The sequence below is a fragment of the Mixophyes fleayi genome, chromosome 7, assembly GCF_038048845.1.
Source record: "Mixophyes fleayi isolate aMixFle1 chromosome 7, aMixFle1.hap1, whole genome shotgun sequence".
NCBI classification, from domain to species: Eukaryota; Metazoa; Chordata; class Amphibia; order Anura; family Limnodynastidae; genus Mixophyes; species Mixophyes fleayi.
Window position 1 is genome coordinate 21,924,704 of NC_134408.1, and position 22,847 is coordinate 21,947,550.

Genomic DNA, 22,847 nt, shown 5'->3' on the forward strand with positions numbered 1-22,847 from the left:
AGCAGCTCCATTTCGGCGGCACTGTACTATACAACAGTCGCGGCGCTGTCAAAGAAGCGTCGGTGCTGTATTGTACTACAATACAGCACTGCCGCGGACGCTTCTTTGACAGCGTCGCGACTGCTGGATAGTACAGTGCCGCTATGTAGGGACACTGTTCTTCGCGGAGGGGAGGGATTTCTGGAAAACCAGAAACCCCCCCCTGCGTGCGCCCCTGGGGGGGGATTCAATTAGCCGCAATGTTCCGGCCGCACACTTTTACCGTCACTACGGTAAAAATCTCCACTCAGTTTTCCTCGCTCCTCTATGTGGCGCGAGGAACAATGAGCGGAGATTTCTGTTACAATCTCTGCCGTGAAGTGTCTCCGGAAGGCCCCCGAAACTCTTTGCGGCTAATTGAAATCCCCCATAGTGTTGTGGGGTACAGGGCCTGCAGGAGTCGGGATTTCGATAAACCCTGTTCCCCTACCCCCCTAAAAGAAAAGTTTGAATCCGCCCCTGACAGGGACCCTCTGGAGATTTTTTCGTCCCTTTACATCTCGAAATGCCCTGTTTTGAAGAAGCGTCTCCAGAAAGCAGAGAGGAAGTGTGGGAGTTCATGTGCGTTGGTGAATATTTCTTGTTCTATTTACTCAATTAACACAAGGTGCTTTAAGTTTAAGGTTACATCCATAGGGACGTTTTTAGGATTTCCCACGGAGGCATTCATTTTTTTTTTTCCAATTTTTTTTTTATTTAACCTAAATGTGGCTTTGGGATGTATTTAAAGCGCAGATGACACTTCACATGCAATGAACAGATGTGCTTGTTACACGTTTCCATTTACAGAAATAAAGCACTGGTATACATTCTTGTTAACATAGCCTTAAGCCTTTGTAACCTCAGCTGATATCACCAGCTGTAATCTGACGCTGGGCAAGGCTCGTGTGAAGATTACCTGTGTACCGCGTGTAAAATAAGAGCGGCTACGAAGGCGCTGAGCTCCTTTGTGGGGCAGAGCTCTGGGTCTTTTGTCAAAACTATGTTTAAGTAGAAATGACACTGGGTTTTTGAGTTTCAGTTTCCTATTTATTGTTCCATTGTCTCTTATATCCGCAGTGATGTCTTCAAGAATCAGAATCCACCTGCTGCGTTTGGGAGTGCTAGTTATTGTGGTGCTGGCTCTGATGAAGTATTTGAGTAAGAGCAGGTGAGTAGCTTCCTTTGCAGTTGTTGGGTTCAGGCCATTTGTTCACGCCTTCACTCAACATTAAGCACTAAACATTAAGCAGCTAAAAAAAGCGACCAGTTGTCAATTAAAAGACAAGTATAATGTATGTGTTGCAAGTGCTTTATGTACAATGCAATTGGTAAATGGTAAAGTGGAAGCAGGTATTCAGAAAGCATTGAAAATGAAGCATGAAATTACAACACCTTATTCACTGGTGATCTGATATTCCACTGCAGCTCTGCTAAAAAGTAAAGACAGGTTAAGCTGCTCCTACATCCCTAGGACAGTGTCCTAATGGAATCTGGTATAGGTAAAAAAAACTGAGACTTCAGTCATTTGAGCTGCTGTGTCATCACCGGCCCTTTTGATGGATACAACTCGAGCGCATTTCTGTAGTGCAATATCCGCTCATTTTTGCTCGCGCCCCATAGAGCTGCAAACAAAAATGAGTGGATATTTTTACCGTACTGTTAGGAACTCCCAAGTCAGTACAGTGAAACTTGGGAAATACTCTGAAGGCCAGGTGTTCGCTGGATCCCCTAGTAGTGGGACAGACTGGGCTGCGGGCCGACCGAGGGTCGAGTAACGTGTACTGACTTAAAGGAGTTCCCAGAAGTGGAGTGATTGGTGGATTGTAGTATAAGAAGAATCCTAGGTCAAAAGGTCACAGGCACAGATGCAATATCCAAGGGCAAGCGAAGGGTCAAACTCACAGGCAGAGAAGCAAAATCCGAATTCCAGGCAAAAGGTCAAGGTCAGAAGAGAAGGGTCACAGGTGCAATAACAAGCAGGGGTCAAAACACGGGTAGTCAAATCCAAGGTAGCAGGAACCAAAATGGATAGTACAAGCAGGCAGCAGGACTGAGGACAGAACGCTATAACCGGCAGTGAGGCTGCAGTACTCACTGCCCTAAATACCACAAGCCACCAATCAGAGCCTAGCTCTGAGTCTCAGACAGCCCCCATATAAATTACATTAATCAGCCCACAGGCTGTGTTAAATTGCGCTCATGCGCCCGGCCACTAGTACCGCCGGGACGCAGCTCTAAAGTATAAGCGTCGGACCGTTGCCTTGGCAACGGCCGACCAGGAACTGGAAATGACGTCCCGGTCGTCAAGGTGACGGCCGGGACGCTAGCAGACCCAGGAAGCGAGCCGCGGCGGCTCGTAACACGTAATACCGGTGAAAATTGAATCTTCCCCTAAAATTTTAAGTTACGACTTCCGCCCTCACCTTGTGATTATCTGCCAGCTCAGAGTAGCTATCTGACCAGTGTTTTTCTTTCTGTTCTCCACTTTGGCAGTTAAGTAAAATCCTTGAAAACCCTCAGTACTTGATATGATGACCTTCCTCTGTACATGAAGTAATTTTCCATCGTCTTCACCATTTGTTTAACCATTTTATAGTTGCACCCAAAACATTTTTTGCTTAAAATTGCTGAAATTAATGTGATTCGACATTGAAATTCCTTGATTTTAATACATCTGGTATGTCTTCATAGACAAGACTAGTAACTGTTATAATTGTCCAAGAGAAATTGTCTCATACGTTTGTGAGATAACTAAATATTCCTGTCCATACAATTAAATCTATAAATGCCCATCAATATATTTAGAAGATCGACCCAGCGGAGTTTTAGTAGTTTTATAATAAAGGTTCTACTGTCCCTGCAAATCCTTTGTATGCGTAGATCGTTAGTAGCACAGGAAATAAAAGTTGGAATATACCCAGCAGTGTAGAATGCTGGGAGAATGTCAGAACATTCCAGTGTAGTATTGTTCTAGGAGGGATTGTTATCCCATCTGAACACGGGCCGTCTACCTTGGTTAGCAGGTACGCCCAGGTTATCATATGCCCCCAGAATAGTGACCCTTTTTCTGCTCCATCCTCGATATCTAGAGCTGGTTCCGCCTTTTGTTGGAGCTTAGAACTTTTGTACCCTGGATAAAGTTTTGATGGACCGTGGCAGAGGGAGTCTGAAGACCTTTGTCACCGCCGGGAGACTTCTGACCCCAGAGGTTAGGGATCAAGAGGCCATGCCTCTCTACAGGAGGGCCTGCAGACTGTACCTAATTTGCACTTTTTCCTTCCTTTTATTTTAGCAATTTTATTTCTTGCACTTGGGCTTTCTAGAAATAGGATTTTTTTTCTATAATTGATGACCTTTATAATTTTTATAAACTGGATCAGTAGGAGACAGCTTGGTGGCACAGTAGTCAGCATTGCTGTACACAGAGAGAGAGATAGGAGAGAGGGAGAGAAGAGAGAGAGAGAGTTGTGAATTTAGAATGTAAGTTCCAAAGGGGTAGGTACTGGAAGATTATATATTCTCTGTCCAGCGCTGTGTTATACGTTTGTCGCTATATAGATAAATAATAATATGTACAATTGATAATGCTTTATCTAAACCTAAGCAAACGGAATACATTTTATTATTGCCTTCATCTACAGTGCTCCAACATATTTTGCAGTGCAGTACAGATTAAAGGTTTGTACACATGGGCGTTAAAACAAAAGACAGTGTACTTTGGACTGGCTTTTTTTTTTTTTCAAAACGTTTTATTTGCATTTTAAAACAGAAAACACATAGTAGATCTTCAAAAAAAAAAAAAAAAAAAAATATATATATATAATCATGTGTTTTATTGTAAGATTTTTATAACACAATAAAATTACAACATACAAGCAAAAAAAACATGTGTTTGCTAATCAATGAATTGACATATTAGTTTTCCAGGTTAAAAATATAGTAACAAGTTAGGTAAATGTTTATACAATAATAAATATAAACAATTATTAATGAAAAAGCTGACATAAAAGTTGTTGTTCCAATACAGAGATTTGAAACATATATCGCTGTGTCAGTGGATACATTAACAAAGCGTATAAAACAGAATTTCTGTACCTTTAATAATATAGCTCAGGATAGCACATAAATAGGTGGTTGTTTGTTGTTTTTTTTTTTCAAAACATTTTATTTGCATTTTCAAAAACAAAGCACATAGTAGATTTTTAATATATAGTTCTCAAATAGCAATATGTATCATAAACAAAGATATGCATCAGATAATCAGGTAGCGATATGAAAAGGGAAAAATAGGAGATACAAATTGAAATGGAGGTGGCTCCATTCAGGGAACATCCTCTTGTTATCAAACGTAACTTATCACAGCCAGAAACAAAATCAAAGCATCAGGTAGTCATCGTTTGTTTTATCTACAATACTACATTTTGTATATTGTAAATTTTATTTTTTGTACTTTCGTATTGAAAATTTTATACCATACTTGCCAACTCTCCCGGAATGTCCGGGAGACTCTCGAAATCTGGGTAGGTCTTCGGGGAGAGCAGGCAATTCTCCCGCATCCTGCCCACTTCCTAGAGGGAGCCTTATCTGGGTGTTGACGGAGGGATGGGGTGGGCAGGTAATATCACATATGCTGAGTTACCAGAAATAGTACGTTACATCAAACTGTACATGAGGGACCAAAGAAAATAGTCAGCCAGATCCATTAATCATTCGAGCCTAGGCGTCTATACAAGGACCACTTAGTAGATTTAAATACTTGAGAGCTCACGAAGCACGGGGACGGAGGAAGGCCAACAACTACGGTTTTCCCTAAGCTACCACGGAGCCCAGGCAAGCTCAAACTTGGATGGCTTGTCCTGGAGGTAATAAGGGATACATACATTCCATGCCTGCAATGTGCCAGACATAATTTCTAAGAGCCAACACGGTAGGAGGGTCAGGATTCTTCCAATTGTTGGCTGTTAGGGATTTGGCCGCAGCGAGGATTTGGGAGGCCAACTTGTTAGAAGGAGTGCTCACATCAGGCAGAGGGTGGGAGAGAAGGAGGGTCCAGAGGACCTTAAACAATGTCCGATCTGAAACAGAGTTAAGAACATAAAGGACCAGAAGGGGACTATACGAGGACAGGTCTACCAAATATGAAGAAGCGTAACCCTCTGACCTCAGCTCCGCTAGCAGCCCGGCATGGACGTAGGTAATGTTTTGGAGAGCCTATCAGTTGGGTAATACCACCTATAATACAGTTTGTAGGCCATTTCCTTGAGTTGTGTGGAAATAGAGTTAGTGGCAATCCCTTCTCTAACCTCCTCCCAGCGGGACTCATCCAGAGGGGACCGAAGTCCTTTTACCATTACTGCTCATGGCGGCCTTGGGATTCAAAAGCAATCTAAATCAACCAACTACAGATGGAGGCGATCATACCCTTGGTGAGAGAGGATTTCAAACATAGCCGTTCAAAAAGAGTAAGATCCCGTAGGTGTTATTAATGAGTAGGTCATGAATCATCCTGGGTTGGCTAATCCCATTGTATTTTAACGCTTGTGAACGCTGTTGTGTTGAAAATATAAAATGAACACCCATGTGTACAAGACCTTAGTCTGTAATTAAATCCATAAAATAACACTTATGATGGTCTCTGCTGCCTTCATATCTCCTTGTAGAGATGCTCGGGCTCGGTTTTCTGAAAACCGAGCCCACCCAAACCTAAGGAATCCGAGCCGGCTCAGTATTTTTGTGCGTCCTCGGATCTGAATCGATGCAAAACATCATTGTTGTGTTGTCGGATCTTGCGGGTTTTGGATTCCATAAGTACCTCCTTCCCCAGGAGATCCAGCTCCATTGCTCACACAGAAACAGGGGTAGCAGTGTTCTTGTCAATCTCCAGTGACATTGCTCAGTGCCATTGCTCATACAGAAACAGGAGGGGTAGCAGTGGTCCTGTCACTCTCCAGTCTCCAGTGACATTGCTCATACAGAAACAGGAGGGGAAGCAGTGTTCTTGTCACTCTCCAGTGACATTGCTCAGTGCCATTGCTCATACAGAAACAGGAGGGGAAGCAGTGGTCTTGTCACTCTCCAGTCTCCAGTGACATTGCTCATACAGAAACAGGAGGGGAAGCAGTGTTCTTGTCACTCTCCAGTGACATTGCTTAGTGCCATTGCTCATTGCTTATTTCGGCTATAAAACAGTAGACATGTAGGCTATAGAAAAGGATCACAACTATACTCATACATTTATATCAGTGTTTCCCAAACCCAGTCCTCAGTACCCCTAACAGTGCAGGTTTTCCAGGTCACAGGTGAAATAATTAGGACCACGTGTGGATCTTTTACAATGTGTCATTCAGTAATGAATACACCTGTGCTCCAGCAAGAGATATGGAAAACATGCACTGTTAGGGGAGCCCTGAAGACTGGGTTTGGGAAACGCTGATCTATATGCAATGATAAATATTATGAGTTATACACAGTATTGATGATAATATCCAGTTACGTTGGCTAACATACAAAACATTTGGGTTACATTGGCTGACATAGAAACATTTGGGTGGTTGGGTGAATTCTGTGTTACTTATTGAAGAAACAAAATAATTAGAAGAGAATTTATAAATTTGGTGGCAATCTCAACCTCTGTAGGTATCTCCCAATGGCAGGGATTATCGGTAAAAGAGATACTAAGACATCAGGTACGGTATGTGGCTGTAAAATGAAGATGGTATAAGTAATAGGATAGTGGCGGTAATGATACAGAAGACCCGACTCGTTTAGCTGAAGATACCGTGTTCAGGATCCTGTTTTACTTTTTCTTTTGTAAAAAACTTTATTAAGTTTCGTCACATAAAATACAAACAACTGATATGGTCAAAAGGTAACAGGCGATATCTATCAGTATAGGCAAGAAGAGGCGACCAAATTTAAATAGAATGATTGCACAATATGAACATATAGATTGGGTACAGGAGCACACAATTGGAAATAGACCTTGGAGAAGAGTATAACAGTGTGACAATGTGTATAGAGGGTAAGCGAAAAGTAGGAAGGAGAATGGGGGGGGGGGGGGGTGTTGAGACCGAATCCGGGACTCCCGGGGGCTGAGTGACAGCATGTGCAGTATGTAATCTACTAAATATCAATACTAAATATCAATCACAGGAAGAGGACTGATGCGGGAGCGGAAGTACCATTATAAAGGAACCAGTCACCCCAAATTTGGGAGAATTTGTGGGCTCTCCTGTTTAGATATGCAGAGATATTTTCCATAGATGCCAGGTACCTGTTTTACTTTTAAACCTATCCCTCCATGTAAATATTATTTGATGTTTTAACTTACGTGCAACATCCAGTCCACTGGTACTGTGACGCTCCGTTGGCTTGGGGAGGATTTTCAGATAGAGCGGTTATAGGATTACATTCTATTCCAGGATGGAAGATTGTAGTAACAAAACAAAATAAACCCAACAAAAAATATAGATTGTCTAAAACTACAGGGTGGTTGTGTGACTTGTGTTGAATCGACATGTACTTTATTTAACAGATTTTTAGTTTAAACACAAACCTAGGCATACGTGTCTAAGCAGGGGCCTTATCTGTTCAATTTTTTTCGGGCTTACCGTAAATGCATTGTATGATAATTGATCTTTAGGCTTTTCTTACTTAAACACAACTTCGTCATCCGTGTATTAGCAGAGGCTTAAAAAATGCTAAAGTGTTTTAGGACTTCTAGTAAATTAATTCTATGCTAACTGCATTACCTGCTCGAAGACCGCTCAGCCTAATTCCATGTATGTCTAAAGTCCTCCTCAGGTTAATATGGCGGTCAGACAAGAGAAGAACGTTGACTTTTTCTGGGGTGAGAATGAGGAACCTAGAATAGACCCTATTATCAAGGACCTCGCTCCTGAGCCGCCCCGTGAGGACGAAGTTGAGGCTCTGCCAGAGAAAAAGGAAGGAGAGAAGAAGGGTTCGGCCAAAGATTTTAGTCATATTCAGATGCAATTAGTTCACCTTGATCTCAAAGGAGCTCCACCAAAGATTTCCTACTATGAACAGGTATGAGGGTTAGAGCAAAGGAAACACTTAAAATGTGTATGCCATGTTATTTTGTACAGGGCATCGTCCTAATATCAGTAATATCAGACATTTTGTTCTCTTTGTATTATTGACTCGGAATTGTGCATGTTCGTGTTTTTTCGTTTTTATAACCATCTCGTGTTTAGATCCTGTTTTGAAGTTCCCACAGTGTCTTATTTTCACCCCTAACTTCTCTACTGTCACAATCTGCCTCTGGCTGATCTGCAGCATCTTCTATGGGGATGCTGCTTTGCGTTCCGCAGCTCCTGTTTGCAAAGGGTATGTTAGAACTCTGCTGTTTTTGTATCTGGCTTGTAGTACCTCTTTACTACCAGAGGTGCTGCTGTCTTACATTCCACCTTGCCAGCAGGACTTAACCCCCTTCCCTAATCAGCACCTGCACCTACCTGTTCCACTGCCTTTGTAAGACTGCCTCTCCCAGTCATCTGAGGCCATTCATCATTTGCAAGATTTGTGTTCTGCTAAAAATGATAAAAATGTTACTCCACTTTTATTATATGAAGTCTTTAAAACCATCCTGTATTTAGAAATATATTCAATCTTTCACAAATCTAACATACAGCGATCTATGGTTAGACACCGCAATGAAAACTGTCAACATATTTAGCATACAAAATGTCAGCCATCTGTTAATACAGAGATAGAAATAAGCCTTGTGTTTTTCTATGACCACAGAAAGTCTTAGTGCTTTATAATATCTATATAATGTATAGTAGGGAGTACATTATCCCATTCGTGAATGGAGAGTGATTCGTATGGACACAAGCCTTTCTGAACAGAGAACCATAAATTAATATATTTATCAAACCTTCTAAAAAATGAAAAGTGGAGATGTTGCCCATAGCAACCAATCAGATTCTAGCTATCATTAACTAGAATGTACTAGATACATTGTAGAATTGTTTAGAAGGTTTGATAAATCAACTAAATCTCTTCCTTTGTGTGTTTAAAACATGATCGTGAACAGACATAGACTTCTGTGAAAATTAACATTTTTCCTGTCGTCAGTGCCCGTTATCGCACCCTACACATCAAAAGTGTTACCACCTGGTGCCATTATATGCCAGAGAAGGCTCCCCCATGCTTGTGCACTACTATACCAGTTTTTTAGTTTTAGACGGTTCATCCTCTTAAAGATATTCTATAAAACTATTCCGGTGAAACATTGTCAGAGTGATCGGCTTCATAATAAAGGACAAATTAAACCTTGAAATGATTAGGTGTAGCTCTGACTGCTGAAAGCTGATGATTGATGAGTTGTGATAATATTATTCTCTGCATAGAGGTGTTTTGTAAACCTCTACATTGCTCACAAATGTCTTCCCCATAGCCTCTAATAGCACTTCGTAGGAAAACGTGCCTGTATTTGTTGTTGTGAAATTGCGCTGCTCACCATTCTGAAAAATAAATGATCTATGCATTATTTCCGTATGCATGCATGCAGTAAAATCACTTTTGCTGGGATTCAATTAGATATGAGCTTCTGTAATTTCACCATCACAGTAATGTTCCACCAACATTACCCACATTTTTCAACTTAACACTGTGAATTTCTCAAGCAATTCAATTGTTTGATTTGCACTGCACTATTCACTTTACAGCCCTCTGGGGGCTCGCCACGCCTCCATCGTAACATGGCCACGCCTCCATCGTAACATGATCACGCCTCCATCGTAACAAGGCCACGCCTCCATCGTAACATGATCACGCCTCCATCGTAACATGATCACGCCTCCATCGTAACATGGCCACTCCTCCATCGTAACATGATCATGCCTCCATCGTAACATGGCCACTCCCCCATCGTAACATGACCACGCCTCCATCGTAACATGGCCACGCCTCCATCATAACATGGTCACGCCCCCCTGTCCCACTGCTGGGGACTTTCATGTTGTGAGGTATGCTGGTGCGGTCTTCTGCTGCTGTAGCCCATCCTCTTGAAGGTGCCACGTGCTGTGTGTTCAGAGATGGTCTTCCACATACTACTGTTGTATCGCATGGCTAACTCAGTTACTGTGACCTTCCTGTCTGATTGCACCAGTCTGCCCATTCTCCTCTAAACTCTCTGAGATTTTCGCCCACAGAACTGGATGTTTTTTGTTGTGTGCACCATTCGCAGAGACTGATGTGCGTTATATCCCAGGAGATCAGCAGTTTCTAAGATAATCAATCCACCCCGCCTGGCACCAATAATCATTTCATGGTCAAATCACATTTCTTCTCCATTCTGGTGTTCAGTCTCAACAACAACTTAACCTCTTGACCACATCTGCATGCTTTTATGCATTGAGCGGTTGCCACATGATTGGCTGATTAGATATTTGCATTAACAAGCAGGTGTACCTAATCTAGTGGCCACTGAGTGTATATACTATACACATCGCACTGTGCCAGCTAATGCCATTCAGACATGTCACTCTACAAGCCTGTGTCACATATACATCTCACTGTGCCAGCCTGTGTCACCTACACATCTCACCCTGCCAGCTGGTGCCACATACCCACATCTCACTGTGCCAGCCTGTGTCACCTACACATCTCACCCTGCCAGCTGGTGCCACATACCCACATCTCACTGTGCCAGCCTGTGTCACCCACACATCTCACCCTGCCAACTGGTGCAATATATACACCCACATCTCACTCTGTGCTATTGTTATATATTGTTTTTAGTTTTTAGAAGTGGTTACCTGATGCTGTATAATATATTCTTGGCTTTTCTACTAAAAAATTTAATTTGCAAACACGGGCAAAAGCATGAAAAATATAGGAATCGGGCTATGTGAGAATTTGCGTTTTGTGGGAAAATCACTAGCGACCACGTGAATTGCACAGTCGTACTTAATTGAATTGTCCCATAATGCTCTTAAAAAGCAAAAACAAAACTCTACTGCTGTTTCAAAGCAAAGTAATTACTGTATGTTTGTATAAGCCTTGATTCTAGATTTACATCTGATCACCGTCTGTAATGCAGACCATTAATGCCAATATGTGTTAACTTAAAAGAGAAGTTGAAGTGATCAGTACACCATAAAGTACTTATACATGCAGGTGACAAATGTCTACTTAAAACAAGCTGGTACAAATATGTTTTCAGTATGTTGCGTAAAAAAAAATCACTGCAAATGAATGTTAGTTATTTAATAAACAATACTTTGTTTTGATTCTGTATGCTGATTGGCCTTTCTGCCCTTTGTAGTCTAATAGACGAAGTTCTAGTTAATAATTAACCATTGAACTGTTTTAAAAAGTGAAGTTACCTGTTGATGTTTATAAAAAAAAATTAATTTCTGGGTTTCAGGCTACAGACAGTATTTACTTTCTCAGACAAAACATTTGTCAAATACAATTTAGTACAAAATATTTTGAGATGTTCCTGCTGAATCATCCAAGCTGTCTGTTGATTCTTTTCCTCTGCAGACTTCATCTACCTGGTCTAGTTGTTGTCATGTCCCTTTTTCTATCGTGATTGGCTTGCCCAACTAGCACCCAGCTATGGCAGACAAATGCATTATAGTCTGAAGTGGTGATTTGTCGACAACTGCACCTTGGAGAAGGTTGTCAGGGGCAGGATAAGGTTGAGCCAGTACAGATCTATTTGGACATCACATTTAAAGGTTATTCTTAGAGAACATTACAGCCTACTTAATGTAAAGTATTATGGTTCAAGTAATCTTGTCCTTCCCCTGCCTAGATATTTCCGCTTCTGTCCAAACTGGGTGCCAATGGACTGCTAATTGAATATGAGGACATGTTTCCATTTACCGGAGAGCTAGAGGTCCTGAAGTCACCGTATGCCTACAGGTGAGAGGAGGTGATTATGTTCTGCTATAGTGATCTGCTGATCAGGTGCTCCTAGAACTCAGTTTGAGGGCCTGCGTTTGGTTTAAAATGCACTTATTTTAGCCTGAATTAATCAAGACACAGATCTCAAGATACGGGTGCCGGGGAGTTCGGGTGCAGGTCTAATGTGCTTTACTACACAAGATGCTGCATGATAAGTCCAAAGCCTATGTGGAGTAAAATTTGCAAAAGAATGCACAGAAAAAAAAAACAAACTAATGTCACTGGTTAAAAGTAAAAGCATTTATGATCAAATAGAAAATATGTTTTGTATTTTGGTGTGGGGGGGAGGGTTTTTCATGAAATACATTTATTAGAATGTTGTAAATGTTTACTGAACATCAACTACATTTTTACAATTGCTCGTGATTGCAAACACATGTTATAGCATGCATACCAGACTTTTATCACTACTGATCAGGACTTAGACTAGCCCTATAGCCGGAGCAAGAGATACGGCAAGAGATACGGCAGAAAAACGAGTAACTTTGAAATGCTCAGAACTTGATTTGGACGTTCGCTCAAGTTTGGCACACCCTTACTGTACATTGACTCATATATCTTACATGGAGTTTAATGTTTTCATTTTCTTAGTTACAATTTAAAAGCACTTTCCATCCATTGTAGAATCAAAGCACTAATTGGTAATGCAATGATTTGAAAATCATTGTTATATCCTTTTTCTGCTACCTGCTAGGCCTTATGCATTTTGGCATTTAAAAATCAGGAATTCAGTGTCTGTTCTTAAAGGTTGGTAAACATGTGTTAATGCTGATAGTTCGGAAAGGAATGTAAGCAAGTGGACCTGCACGTAGACTTCCTGACAAGCGCTATCTAACCAGTTCTATTGTTGACAGCAACATTCATACCTAGTATATTATGCTGCAGGGAACTTTTGAGAACATACTCTGTTAAAAGTGAGTACAAAACTCAAAGTTTTGTCTTGGTATTTTGACAGGACTGGTGTGTACAGGGCCTTATGGCTGAAAAAGATAACTTATATTTACTGATTTTAAAAAGTGCAGCAGCATTGTTTCAAAAAGGTAAAAATAGATGATCTGCCAAGTTGTATTGTGAATAGAGAAATGAGAGCTCTGACAACGATCTTTTGAAATGGAATTAATAAATGTCAACTGAAGTCTCCAGTTCACAAGTAAATAGGTTAGAGACAACTTTAATATGTTTCTTTTTCCACCAGAAGACAGCATAAATGTTGAGAACTTTTGTTTGCAAATCATCTCATTTTAAGTTATAGGCTATGATTCAAAAATAATGGATCTAGTCCCTTTATTATTATTGTTAGTAGTAGTAATAGCGACATTTATTGATATATTTCTAGGGCAATACAAAGTTCCCAGCGTTGTACATAAGAGCACTACAAACCATGTAGACAGTTCACATAAACAAATAAAAGTTAACAACAATATACATAAAACAATTAGAATAGAAGTAATACAAGACAGCGAAAAGCAAGTCATATTACAAAGACAACTCGCAGCCAATTACAGCGATGGCAAGGATAGCGGAAGGTGTTGGGAAGATGGGGGTGGAGGGGGGCAACAAGAGGAAGGAGAGCCCTGCTGGAGAAAGCTTTGGGTTGGAATGCAAGAACGAGTGGGTGACATAAGGGAAGGAGGAGGGGTAGGTATGAAGGTGTTAAGCAGATTCTTTGGTGAACAGGTGAGTTTTGAGGGAGCGTTTGAAATATTGGAGGCTGTGGAAGAGTCTAATAGAGCGAGGGGCCGCGTTCCTGAGATGGGGAGCAGCGTAGGGACCTTGGAGGTGGCAAACGGAGGGGAGGTAAAGCAATGGTCATTGGCCGAGTGGAGGGAGGTGGAGGGAAATGAAGTTGGATATGTAGGAAAATCCTTATCTGCAAACAATTTTATCCTGGAACTCCATTTCTGTCTGTTTCCACTTACTAGGACTGAATGTATTATGTTCGCTGGTGCTTGTCAGGTATGGGAACTTGTATCTGTTCCTAACATCTCTCTCTCGCTTTCAGCGAAGCTGACATTGCGAAGATCTTACACCTTGCCGAAATAAATAAGCTGGAAGTGGTGCCACTAGTACAGACGTTTGGACACATGGAGGTAAGTCTTAGAATCTTATCGGTTGTCCCACTTTCTCAATGAGTGTTTTACCTGAAATCCAATTTACTGTGGAAAACATAACATGGGTGAAGACATTTTTGTGCTCTTTCTTTGTTTGAAACTACGGGAGAGAAGTTCAGGCAGCCACTCAGACTCAAAACCTTCTAAAAAGGAAAAGAGGAGACATTGCCCATAGCAACCAATCAGATTCTAGCTATCATATTCTAGAATGTAGTAGATAAATGATAGTTAGAATCTGATTGGTTGCTTTGGGCAACACCTTCTCTTTTGTTTTTTAGAATGTTTTCTAGGTACTTTGTTAGTCCTTTGACCTTTTTGGCACACCTGAAACTGATTAAAGCCATACACTATACTTATAGCTGGAACAATGGCTTGAAGTCACCCGACAGAAGAGATTATGAACAGCTGACTGGGCAGATCTGGTTGTTGTCTGAGTGCCGAGAACCAAGGTCTGTGTTTTCGCCAGACCAGATAAAATGAAGCTCAATAATTGTTCACACACTGTCAGAACTCAGTCACCATTCAACTGCAGTGTCCGACGTTGTCGATTGACTTCTGATCAGTTGATTAAGATTGCCGGTCGTTTATGGACCCACAAGATTTGGGTCCGATTTGGTTTGTCACCAAACTAGTTATCCAAACCGCTGCAGCTCGTCCTGTGGAGATCGTGCAGATTGTTTTTTTAAGAGTAGAACAATTTGAATTTTTAACTTTCACTAGAGCAGTGTGGGACGGTATTGGAAGACATTTCTGAAAGTGGAAACGAGAAAAACTATGGCAAACCCCTGCACGGAGCTGGTTACATAGGTCTCTGATGGGTAGTGAGAGCTCAGGTGTGGTAGGATACCCGCGGTTCTACAAAAATAGGGAAGAGGAGATTCAGGAGGGAAAACATCTGTCCCTCTATGGCCTATTGTGGTTTAATCAGCAGTCTGGCATGGGGACACGTGAAAAGGTGGGCATTGTTGGAATAGACAATGACGTTTAATATAACATACTAGTAGGTTAATTGGCTGCTATCAAAATTTACCGTAGTCTCTCTCTCTCTCTGTGTATATTAGGGAATTTAGACTGTAAGCTCCAATGGGGCAGGGACTGATGTGAATGGGTTCTCTGTACAGCGCTGCGGAATCAGTGGCGCTATATAAATAAATGATGATGATGATATGATTCATATTCTATATACTGAATACACTTCTCACGCACTAGTCATATTCTCTGTGTTTTGTATGTTAATATCTATCGAAGGGAGGATCTGATGAGCATTTTTCTTCAAAACTCCTTAACCATTATTTGCACACTTTAGAGAAGACACCCAGTAATTTATGTAATCTTCACACCGTAATTTATAACATTGGAATCTTTTAAAGATTGGGACACAGTAAAAGCAACGTGTGCTCTCCAATGTATGTTTAACGCCGACTCACAGCAGGCTCTGCCAGACAGGGGTTGTTGTTTAGTAACCAAGGGAGAGATACAGGTTGTAGCCTATGCTTTCCCATCATAGTTAATTAAGAACCGCCCCTGAAAAACAGTAGTAAACTAATATGATTTTATTATTGTATGTAATAGCTGCTGTGATACAATCATCTGCAATATTGTTCCCTTCACGCTTGACTGAAGTCACGAAAGATTCCATTCTGTAGTTGTGTTCTCATTATTGCTGTTGTAGAGCTGTCAATGATTAAATCAGTTCCAGCGGATGGAGCAACCGCCGGTCTATAGATATCTGAGAAGTGCTGCATGCTGGGAATTAACATATAACCTATTTTTAGGGAAGGGTTCGTTTCCCTTAGACCATAAAGCATGTAAGAGCAGTTTATGTGCAGATTGTAACATATTTGTTAGAAGACATGAATGTTTATTTGCTTACCGAATGCAAATAGAAGAATATAAAAACGTTGGACAATGTCACTCGTGAACCACTAAAACATTTTCTTTTGTTGACAACTGCTGCTCACCTCTATGAATTCATGCTTGAAATCCTCACAACCTGTAGCCAATTAGATTATCCACATTTTCACAGCAGCACAGAATATTTCAGCACAGTCTTGTGTGTAGGAAAATGACTTACTCTGTATTGACGACCTTATCTCTTGGATGTGACAGTGACTAAAACTCACGCATAAGTTTACGTGTAAACGTTCCCAGTAACTATTTGGTGTAATAATTAAAAGCTATCTGCATATTGAAATACCTCTTTTATAAAGCAGGTCCAACAACCATCTCCGGTATTTCAGATTGTTTCCTGTATGACATCTCCCTGAAGTACAAAGATTGTGTGACTCTGTGGGGAGGGATTCAATTAGCCGCAAACTGTTTCCGGATCGTCAGCGAGACACCTTGAGGCGGAGATTTGACAGAAATTTCCTCTAATGCAAGGAAAAAGTAGAAATTTCTACCATAATTGCCGACAATGCGCACGGCACAATGTCTGCACACCACAACGCCGTCAATTGATTCTTTTCCTAAGAAAAAAATCACTGAAATTTAATTAATATCAAACAAATTGCATGTGATAAAGATTCAGGGGTATAGTTACTAAACTGTTTGAAAAAGTGGAGGTTGTTGCCTATAGCGACCAATCAGATTCTAGATATCATGTATTTAGTGCACTCTACAAAATGATATCTAGAATCTGATTGGTCGCTATAGGCAACAACCTCCACTTTTTCAGAGTGCACTAAATACATGATAACTAGAATCTGATTGGTTGCTATAGGCAACATCTCCACTTTTTCAAACCCACAGTTTAGTAAATCTAGCCCTCAGTCTGTTTAATGTATAAGCAAAGGAACTGTTTTTATAAAAACACTCATTGTGTACCTGCCTTTCGAGTATGAACAACTTTCAAGCAGTCACCTTTATAGAGATGTCCACCAAAACTATTTTAAAATATTTTCACTGTTTGGCAGTGTTCTCCATTATTATCTTGTGTATAAGGAGTTGTTTTGGTCACGCTATTTTACCTACTAATTGCCGGTGATTCTTTTTCTCATGGTTTCTTGACCATGGCAAATTATGTTTAGCCTCTACTGTCCGAATGGTGCTTTCTTGGGTCAATAAACCACATCGACTTAATATAGTACAATGTTTTTAAAAGCTTTAACTGCTAAAAGGCAAAAGCAGATATTAAGTGTTTTTGAGATAATATACACTTGCGCTAAATCCTCCATTAATTATCAGGGATCTATGAAATATTGTATAGCTATTGGGGCTTATTTAGAATTGGGGAGCATTTGAGCTCTGAACAAAGGCAAAGATGTACACAAAAAAAAGCGTACATACGCGTGTATGTTGAGTCTAACGAATCTCAAGCTGTCTAGCTCAAAAACGGTAGTACTTAAGCCAGGCAAGTGTGAGTACATTTAACTGTAACATGACAGTGTATGTTTGTAACTGCGACTTACCCTATTTATATACAAGATAATAATGTAAATCAATATCAGATATACAAAGGAGGTTAATGTCTGGAGAAGTATTAATATATGTGAAAGTCTCATTTTCCATATAAAATGTGATCATACACAAACACCTCCAGATCGTTTGTTTACCCCATTAAAAAATAATTGGGAATCTTCTTTCTCGAGTAGTCCAAATGGAAATGACATATAATTTCTAATAGATGGCCATGACTTGATATACTATAGCTGCGACGCTAATTAATTAAATACGATCAGCTAGAGAGGTCAATATGTAATCGGCCAATCAGAAGTGGCTAAGCAGTGCGGCTCACAGACGTTGTCACCATCATTGGGTATCATTGCACTGTCCTCCCAGCACCCGCAAGAGATACGCCTCCTCAAGGGAATTCTGGGGATGCGTCCAAGTCTAATTCAGTCGTGTTTACACACGCCCTTCCTGTACTCAACTTACTCTCTATATAAGACCATTTTCTACATTCATTTTATGGACGTTGGCCCTCCATGCACTAGACAAACACAACAGAGGACATTTATGAAAGTAGAGTCATTGGTAATTCCTTTGTCATGATTATAGAATTCGAACATAATTCCACTTTTTGCTCTACATTAGCCCACTTCCCCTCTGCAGAGTAGATTAGTAAGCTCTGGTGATCCTCACATTGTTAAATGCCTTCCATACTTGAGATCCCAAACTTAGGCTGGGTACACACTAAAAAAAAATTTCTCCCGCTATGATACTGTTTGCAATTTTCCCAACGACTGAAAGTCCAGATCAGCAGCCGATTCCTGGGGACACACTATACAAGTTTAACAAGATTTACCTTCAGATCTGTGCTCTTCATCTGTTATAACCATCATGACTCTGTAAACTCCATGGAGATTTGTGTACACTGTTGGTCGTGAGTGCATACTCACTTCAGAATTTACCTGATATCGTTCCCTCACTTAGAGATTTTTAGTCCGTTTTCTAAAATCAAATTAAACGATACGATGAAATTTGGAACGATAATCATTCATCTTTGCAGTGTACACACTAATGTGATATCGTGCCGAATGGTAATTTATCGTGTGATTGGCCCAATAATCGAGCGGGAAACTTGCAGTGTGTACCCAGCCTTACTAAACTGCTTTTTGTAAACATAAATACCACATCACCATGTCAGAAGCATGTCATTTCTGTAAGTGTCAGTCATTAAATAAATGTGTTTTGGTTTTTTTTAATTGTATAAATGTAAGTTTTGCCTCTCCCCGCATTGATAACTAGAGTCCATTCTAATTTACAACAAAATACTCCCCCCTTTTGCCACCAGAAATCACCCATCTACTGGTGATTTGGTAAATTTATCAAACCTTCTAAAAAGGAAATGTAGAGGTGTTGCCCATAGCAACCAATCAGATTCTCACTATCATTTATGTAGTACATTCTAGAACATGAGAGCTAGAATCTAATGGGTTGTTATGGGCAACATCTCTACTTTTCATTTTTCTAAGGTTTAATAAAACTACCCCTTGGTCTTTATAAATGTCTGTTGGTAACTGTTCAAAACTATTATTACTTTCAAAACGGACCATCTGCATCTTTTAAACAGTTTGCCAATGCAGGATTAATTGAACACTGCAAGGATACCATTACACTTCTGTCATTTGTGTTCTACAGATTTAGGATAGTAAATCAAGATGCTGAGAAAGCTATGGGCTTATTCATACCATTAAGTTTTTGAACACATGAAAAGTACATTGATTTCTATGATAAATGAAGAATTATTATAAAAAAAACAAAACAAAACACTTATATTCTAGATGTGCTATTGATGCATTGACAAGCATGCCCCAAAATATGGAAGTGTATGAATAAGGGGAGGGCTGTCGATGGGGTTAGAGAGCAAATTCCCCCAAGGCCACTCTTGGTTTTTAAAGATGAGGTCCAGTACTGAGATACGAATGACGTTCCTTCAGTGCTGAACATAGAGAGCTCAGAATGGTCAGCACTTATGTTTACTGGCTACAGGAGAAGAAATGTTCACCAATATCCTACAGGAGGACATAACTGCCAGACCATCAAATTATCTACCTTTACTTTGTCATAGCCTTACTATAGCCACGTAGGTGTACAATGGCCAACTTATTTCTGCTTTCCCCCTGGGTCTAACGTCACCAGTGTTGACCAGTTTCCAGTCATTTAAACCTTTTGAGTAGTGTTTGTGGTAGACTATGGGATATTATCCATGATCAAAGCTTCTCTCTCCTCAGTATGTTCTAAAGCACGACAAGTACAGAAGCTTGAGGGAGGTGGACCGTTACCCCAACAGCCTGAACCCTCACTCCGCAGAGACCCTACCACTTCTGAAACTGATCCTGACGCAGATTCTAGAGAAGCACCCAACGAGTAGCTGGGTCCACATCGGGTCCGATGAGGTGAGGACACGATAACTAAGGTCATATTCGCCGGCACTCGTCGCTCCGAGTTATCCTAATCTGTCTTTAGCTTATTGACCCTCTGTAATAATGGCTTGATGCTTTCTCTTAATAGTACCTCAAATTGTAGGTTTACCATCTGGGAGATGGGCAAGATTCCAAGTCCTGGCTGAACAGTAACAAAGGAGATCTGGGCAAAATGTTCCTTGGTCACTTAAAGAATGTGGTCGGCTTCTTACACACTCGGTACCCTGATAAAGACCAGCTTATGTGGGATGATATGCTCAGAAAACTCAGCACAGAGAGCATCCAGGGTGAGACATCATTTGTTTGTAGTTCTCTTTGTAAGAAGTAAATTATTCACCATTTGGTATAGAACTTAGACTTGCCAATATATTTTTGATCCAGTCTAACTGGGATATTTGTCCTATTATGGTCGCCTCATGTCTTATCCTGCTGCTATTCATGATCTGTTGTACTGTCATACTTCTATAATACCTACTTTCTTTACCAGGTTTGTTAACTCTTGTGTCTATTGTTCAAATATTCTCCAAGATACCTATGGGGAAATGTATTGAGCTGTGTTTCTGTTGGGGGTTTTGAAACCGCAGCACATTGCCGGCAAATTTCAACTCCAAACCTGCCAGATCTATTATCCAGCGGTTTGGAGGGTCAAAACTCACTCCGCCGACGATGTGTGGTGATTTCAAAAGGCCTAAACCACCGGCGGTTTAGTCAAAATCTCCAGACAAAAAGGCAAGTGTTTTTACACTTGCTTTTGATAGGCTGGAGAGCTCACACAGCTACTGCTTGAGCCGTCTTGTCATTATTAACATTTTAGGAGGCACCATTAACTTATCAATTATAAGGTAACCATTATTTATTGATTAAGGGGGCAGAAGTAACTTATAATGAAATTAAGCAGGAATATAATTTTTAAGGAATTTAAGGTGGCAGTATTATTTGGCTAACAGGGGGAATAATTAATTATGACGGGGCAACACTAATTATTTCATGGTGGCGGTACTAGTTATATTGCACACTTGTGTAGCATGTACATGGGCGTACTTTTATCAACCCCTGCACTTCCGCACGTCCTGTTTTAAAATGGGCGGGGATAGCACAACCTGTAGCCAATCAGATCATCACAAGTTTCCCCTTTTTTATGAAACAAATGCCAGCATTCCCTGTCCTCCTCTGGCGGGCAAGGCATGCTGAAACTTGTAGTTTTACCACAGCTGGCGTGAAGCCAGTTGCCTGAGCCTGGGTTTAGTATTTATACATGAAATTCAGTGCTCCTTTGTAAAGAAGTTTATTTTCCCTGTACTATTATTGATTAGTGTTAAAGGTGTCATAATGCTCTATATATGATTCTGTGTGTTTTCTTGCAGCCTCCGGGATCCAGCAGCACATATCACCCGTTCTGTGGCTGTACAATTCAAATTTTAATTTCAAACAAATCGGTAAGACATCTCACTGATTGGTCAAATTTTTGTTTCCATAGAAACGGCATCACCTGCCGTTTCTTCCTTGTTTGCGATGTCTTGTGACTATCTTCTGCAGCCGAGCCCATATGACCAGTATGTGTATAGATATTACTGTCCCGGAATGTTCAGAGACTCCTGCCAGACTCCTGAGGAGGGAGCTGTGTAGTTTAGTGCTCCAAGATGAAGGCAACTGTAGGGATGCAAAGTTTAATTAACTGAAATGCACAGGATTCTGCAACTAAATGTAAAAACTAGTTGTTTTTATTTATAAAATATTGTGTTTCACTTCAGGGGGGGGGGCAGCACATTTATGGAGGTGGTTTAGCTGACGTCCAGGGAGCTTATGCAACCCCACAAAACAACCTGATTTTCACATCAAATGTGGTTTCATAATGTCCTCATACGTGCAATGTCCTCATGCGTGGCAGTGATCAGGTGCTGGCCTGTGACACATGGGAATATGCCTTTTTATAGAAGCATGAAAGCCAATGTATAAACCAACAACAGTATTGTGCACACAGGATAAAACCGTCAGATACAAAGCTAAAATAGCATATAAAATTAAGAATAAGAATAAAAAATCATTGAAAGGTATCCAAAGGGATATACTCCATGGGGAACTCTCTAAATGCCAAAGTCCCTTGGTGAATTAAACAAAGTCCACTTGTAAATTGGAAGTCCCATAGAGAAAACAATCGAAAGTTCACCAGAAATGAACCTCCCCATCACCTCTGAAGGGTTGACCTCATATAATGTAAAAGTAAAGGAATAAAGAAAATAACAAAAAAGATAATAGAAAATAATAGAAAGCATAAATTTAACAAATTATTCTCCTCTTGAACCTGACCCGAGCTCTATAAACTCAGTCAATGTTTGTGACATTAATGTGTTTCATGCAGACATGAGCGCGTTTAACTTCACCTTAAGGATTGAAAAAGCATGAAAATGCAGACCCTGCCCTTGACCCTATAACAAGACCCAATGTACACATACCAGATATCGCTACACTCAGGAGAATGAGCTGATTACATTTTGGGGTAATAATTGCCGGTCTCTAACTTCTTAAGTAGTGTAAGAATTACAGAAAAGTGAAAATGTTTTCATATTTATTTATTTTTTACCATTTTTATTTATACAATGCCATAAAAAAAAAATATATTATTATTATTTATTCCACTCTTCAAACTAAAAGGAAGCCCTATCTAATATGAATAATAAATATAATAATCACTATGTATATAAATAAATAAAATTGTTATTCCATGTTAAATGGGCAATTCATGAAAATGTGAAAATCTGCCTAGTCATAAAGGGATGAAAGGCCCCAACAAGCTAGTTTTTTTTTTAGAAGAAATGGGGTAAATTTGTTAGTGAGGGTGGTAGTCCCGGTCTGATAGTGTGCAGTACTTTTGCGTTTCGGTGCCGGTCCTCGGTCCTGCAAATGATTG

At 40.3% G+C, this 22,847-nt stretch overlaps 1 protein-coding gene and 1 long non-coding RNA gene across 6 annotated transcripts in view; one reads left to right on the top strand and one right to left on the bottom strand.

The window, feature by feature from the left end:
* The window catches only part of LOC142097459 (hexosaminidase D-like), a 45,974-nt gene that overhangs the window by 10,334 nt on the left and 12,793 nt on the right, over positions 1–22,847 (top strand). For all 5 annotated transcript variants that reach the window (XR_012678185.1, XR_012678184.1, XM_075179305.1 and 2 more), the window contains exons 2-8: positions 1,099–1,189; positions 7,815–8,070; positions 11,810–11,919; positions 13,964–14,051; positions 19,748–19,912; positions 20,043–20,226; positions 21,304–21,375. Coding sequence is in view for 3 of the 5 variants with exons in the window: in XM_075179305.1 (XP_075035406.1) it covers positions 1,101–1,189; positions 7,815–8,070; positions 11,810–11,919; positions 13,964–14,051; positions 19,748–19,912; positions 20,043–20,226; positions 21,304–21,375 (964 nt within the window). In the remaining 2 variants the exon portion in view is untranslated. The remainder of the gene's footprint in view (positions 1–1,098; positions 1,190–7,814; positions 8,071–11,809; positions 11,920–13,963; positions 14,052–19,747; positions 19,913–20,042; positions 20,227–21,303; positions 21,376–22,847) is intronic.
* LOC142097461 (uncharacterized) lies at positions 16,466–21,529 on the bottom strand. Its single transcript, XR_012678186.1, has 3 exons — positions 21,429–21,529; positions 18,319–18,464; positions 16,466–16,540 (listed from the first exon to the last, which is right to left on the bottom strand). It is a non-coding gene; the product is annotated as an uncharacterized LOC142097461 (long non-coding RNA).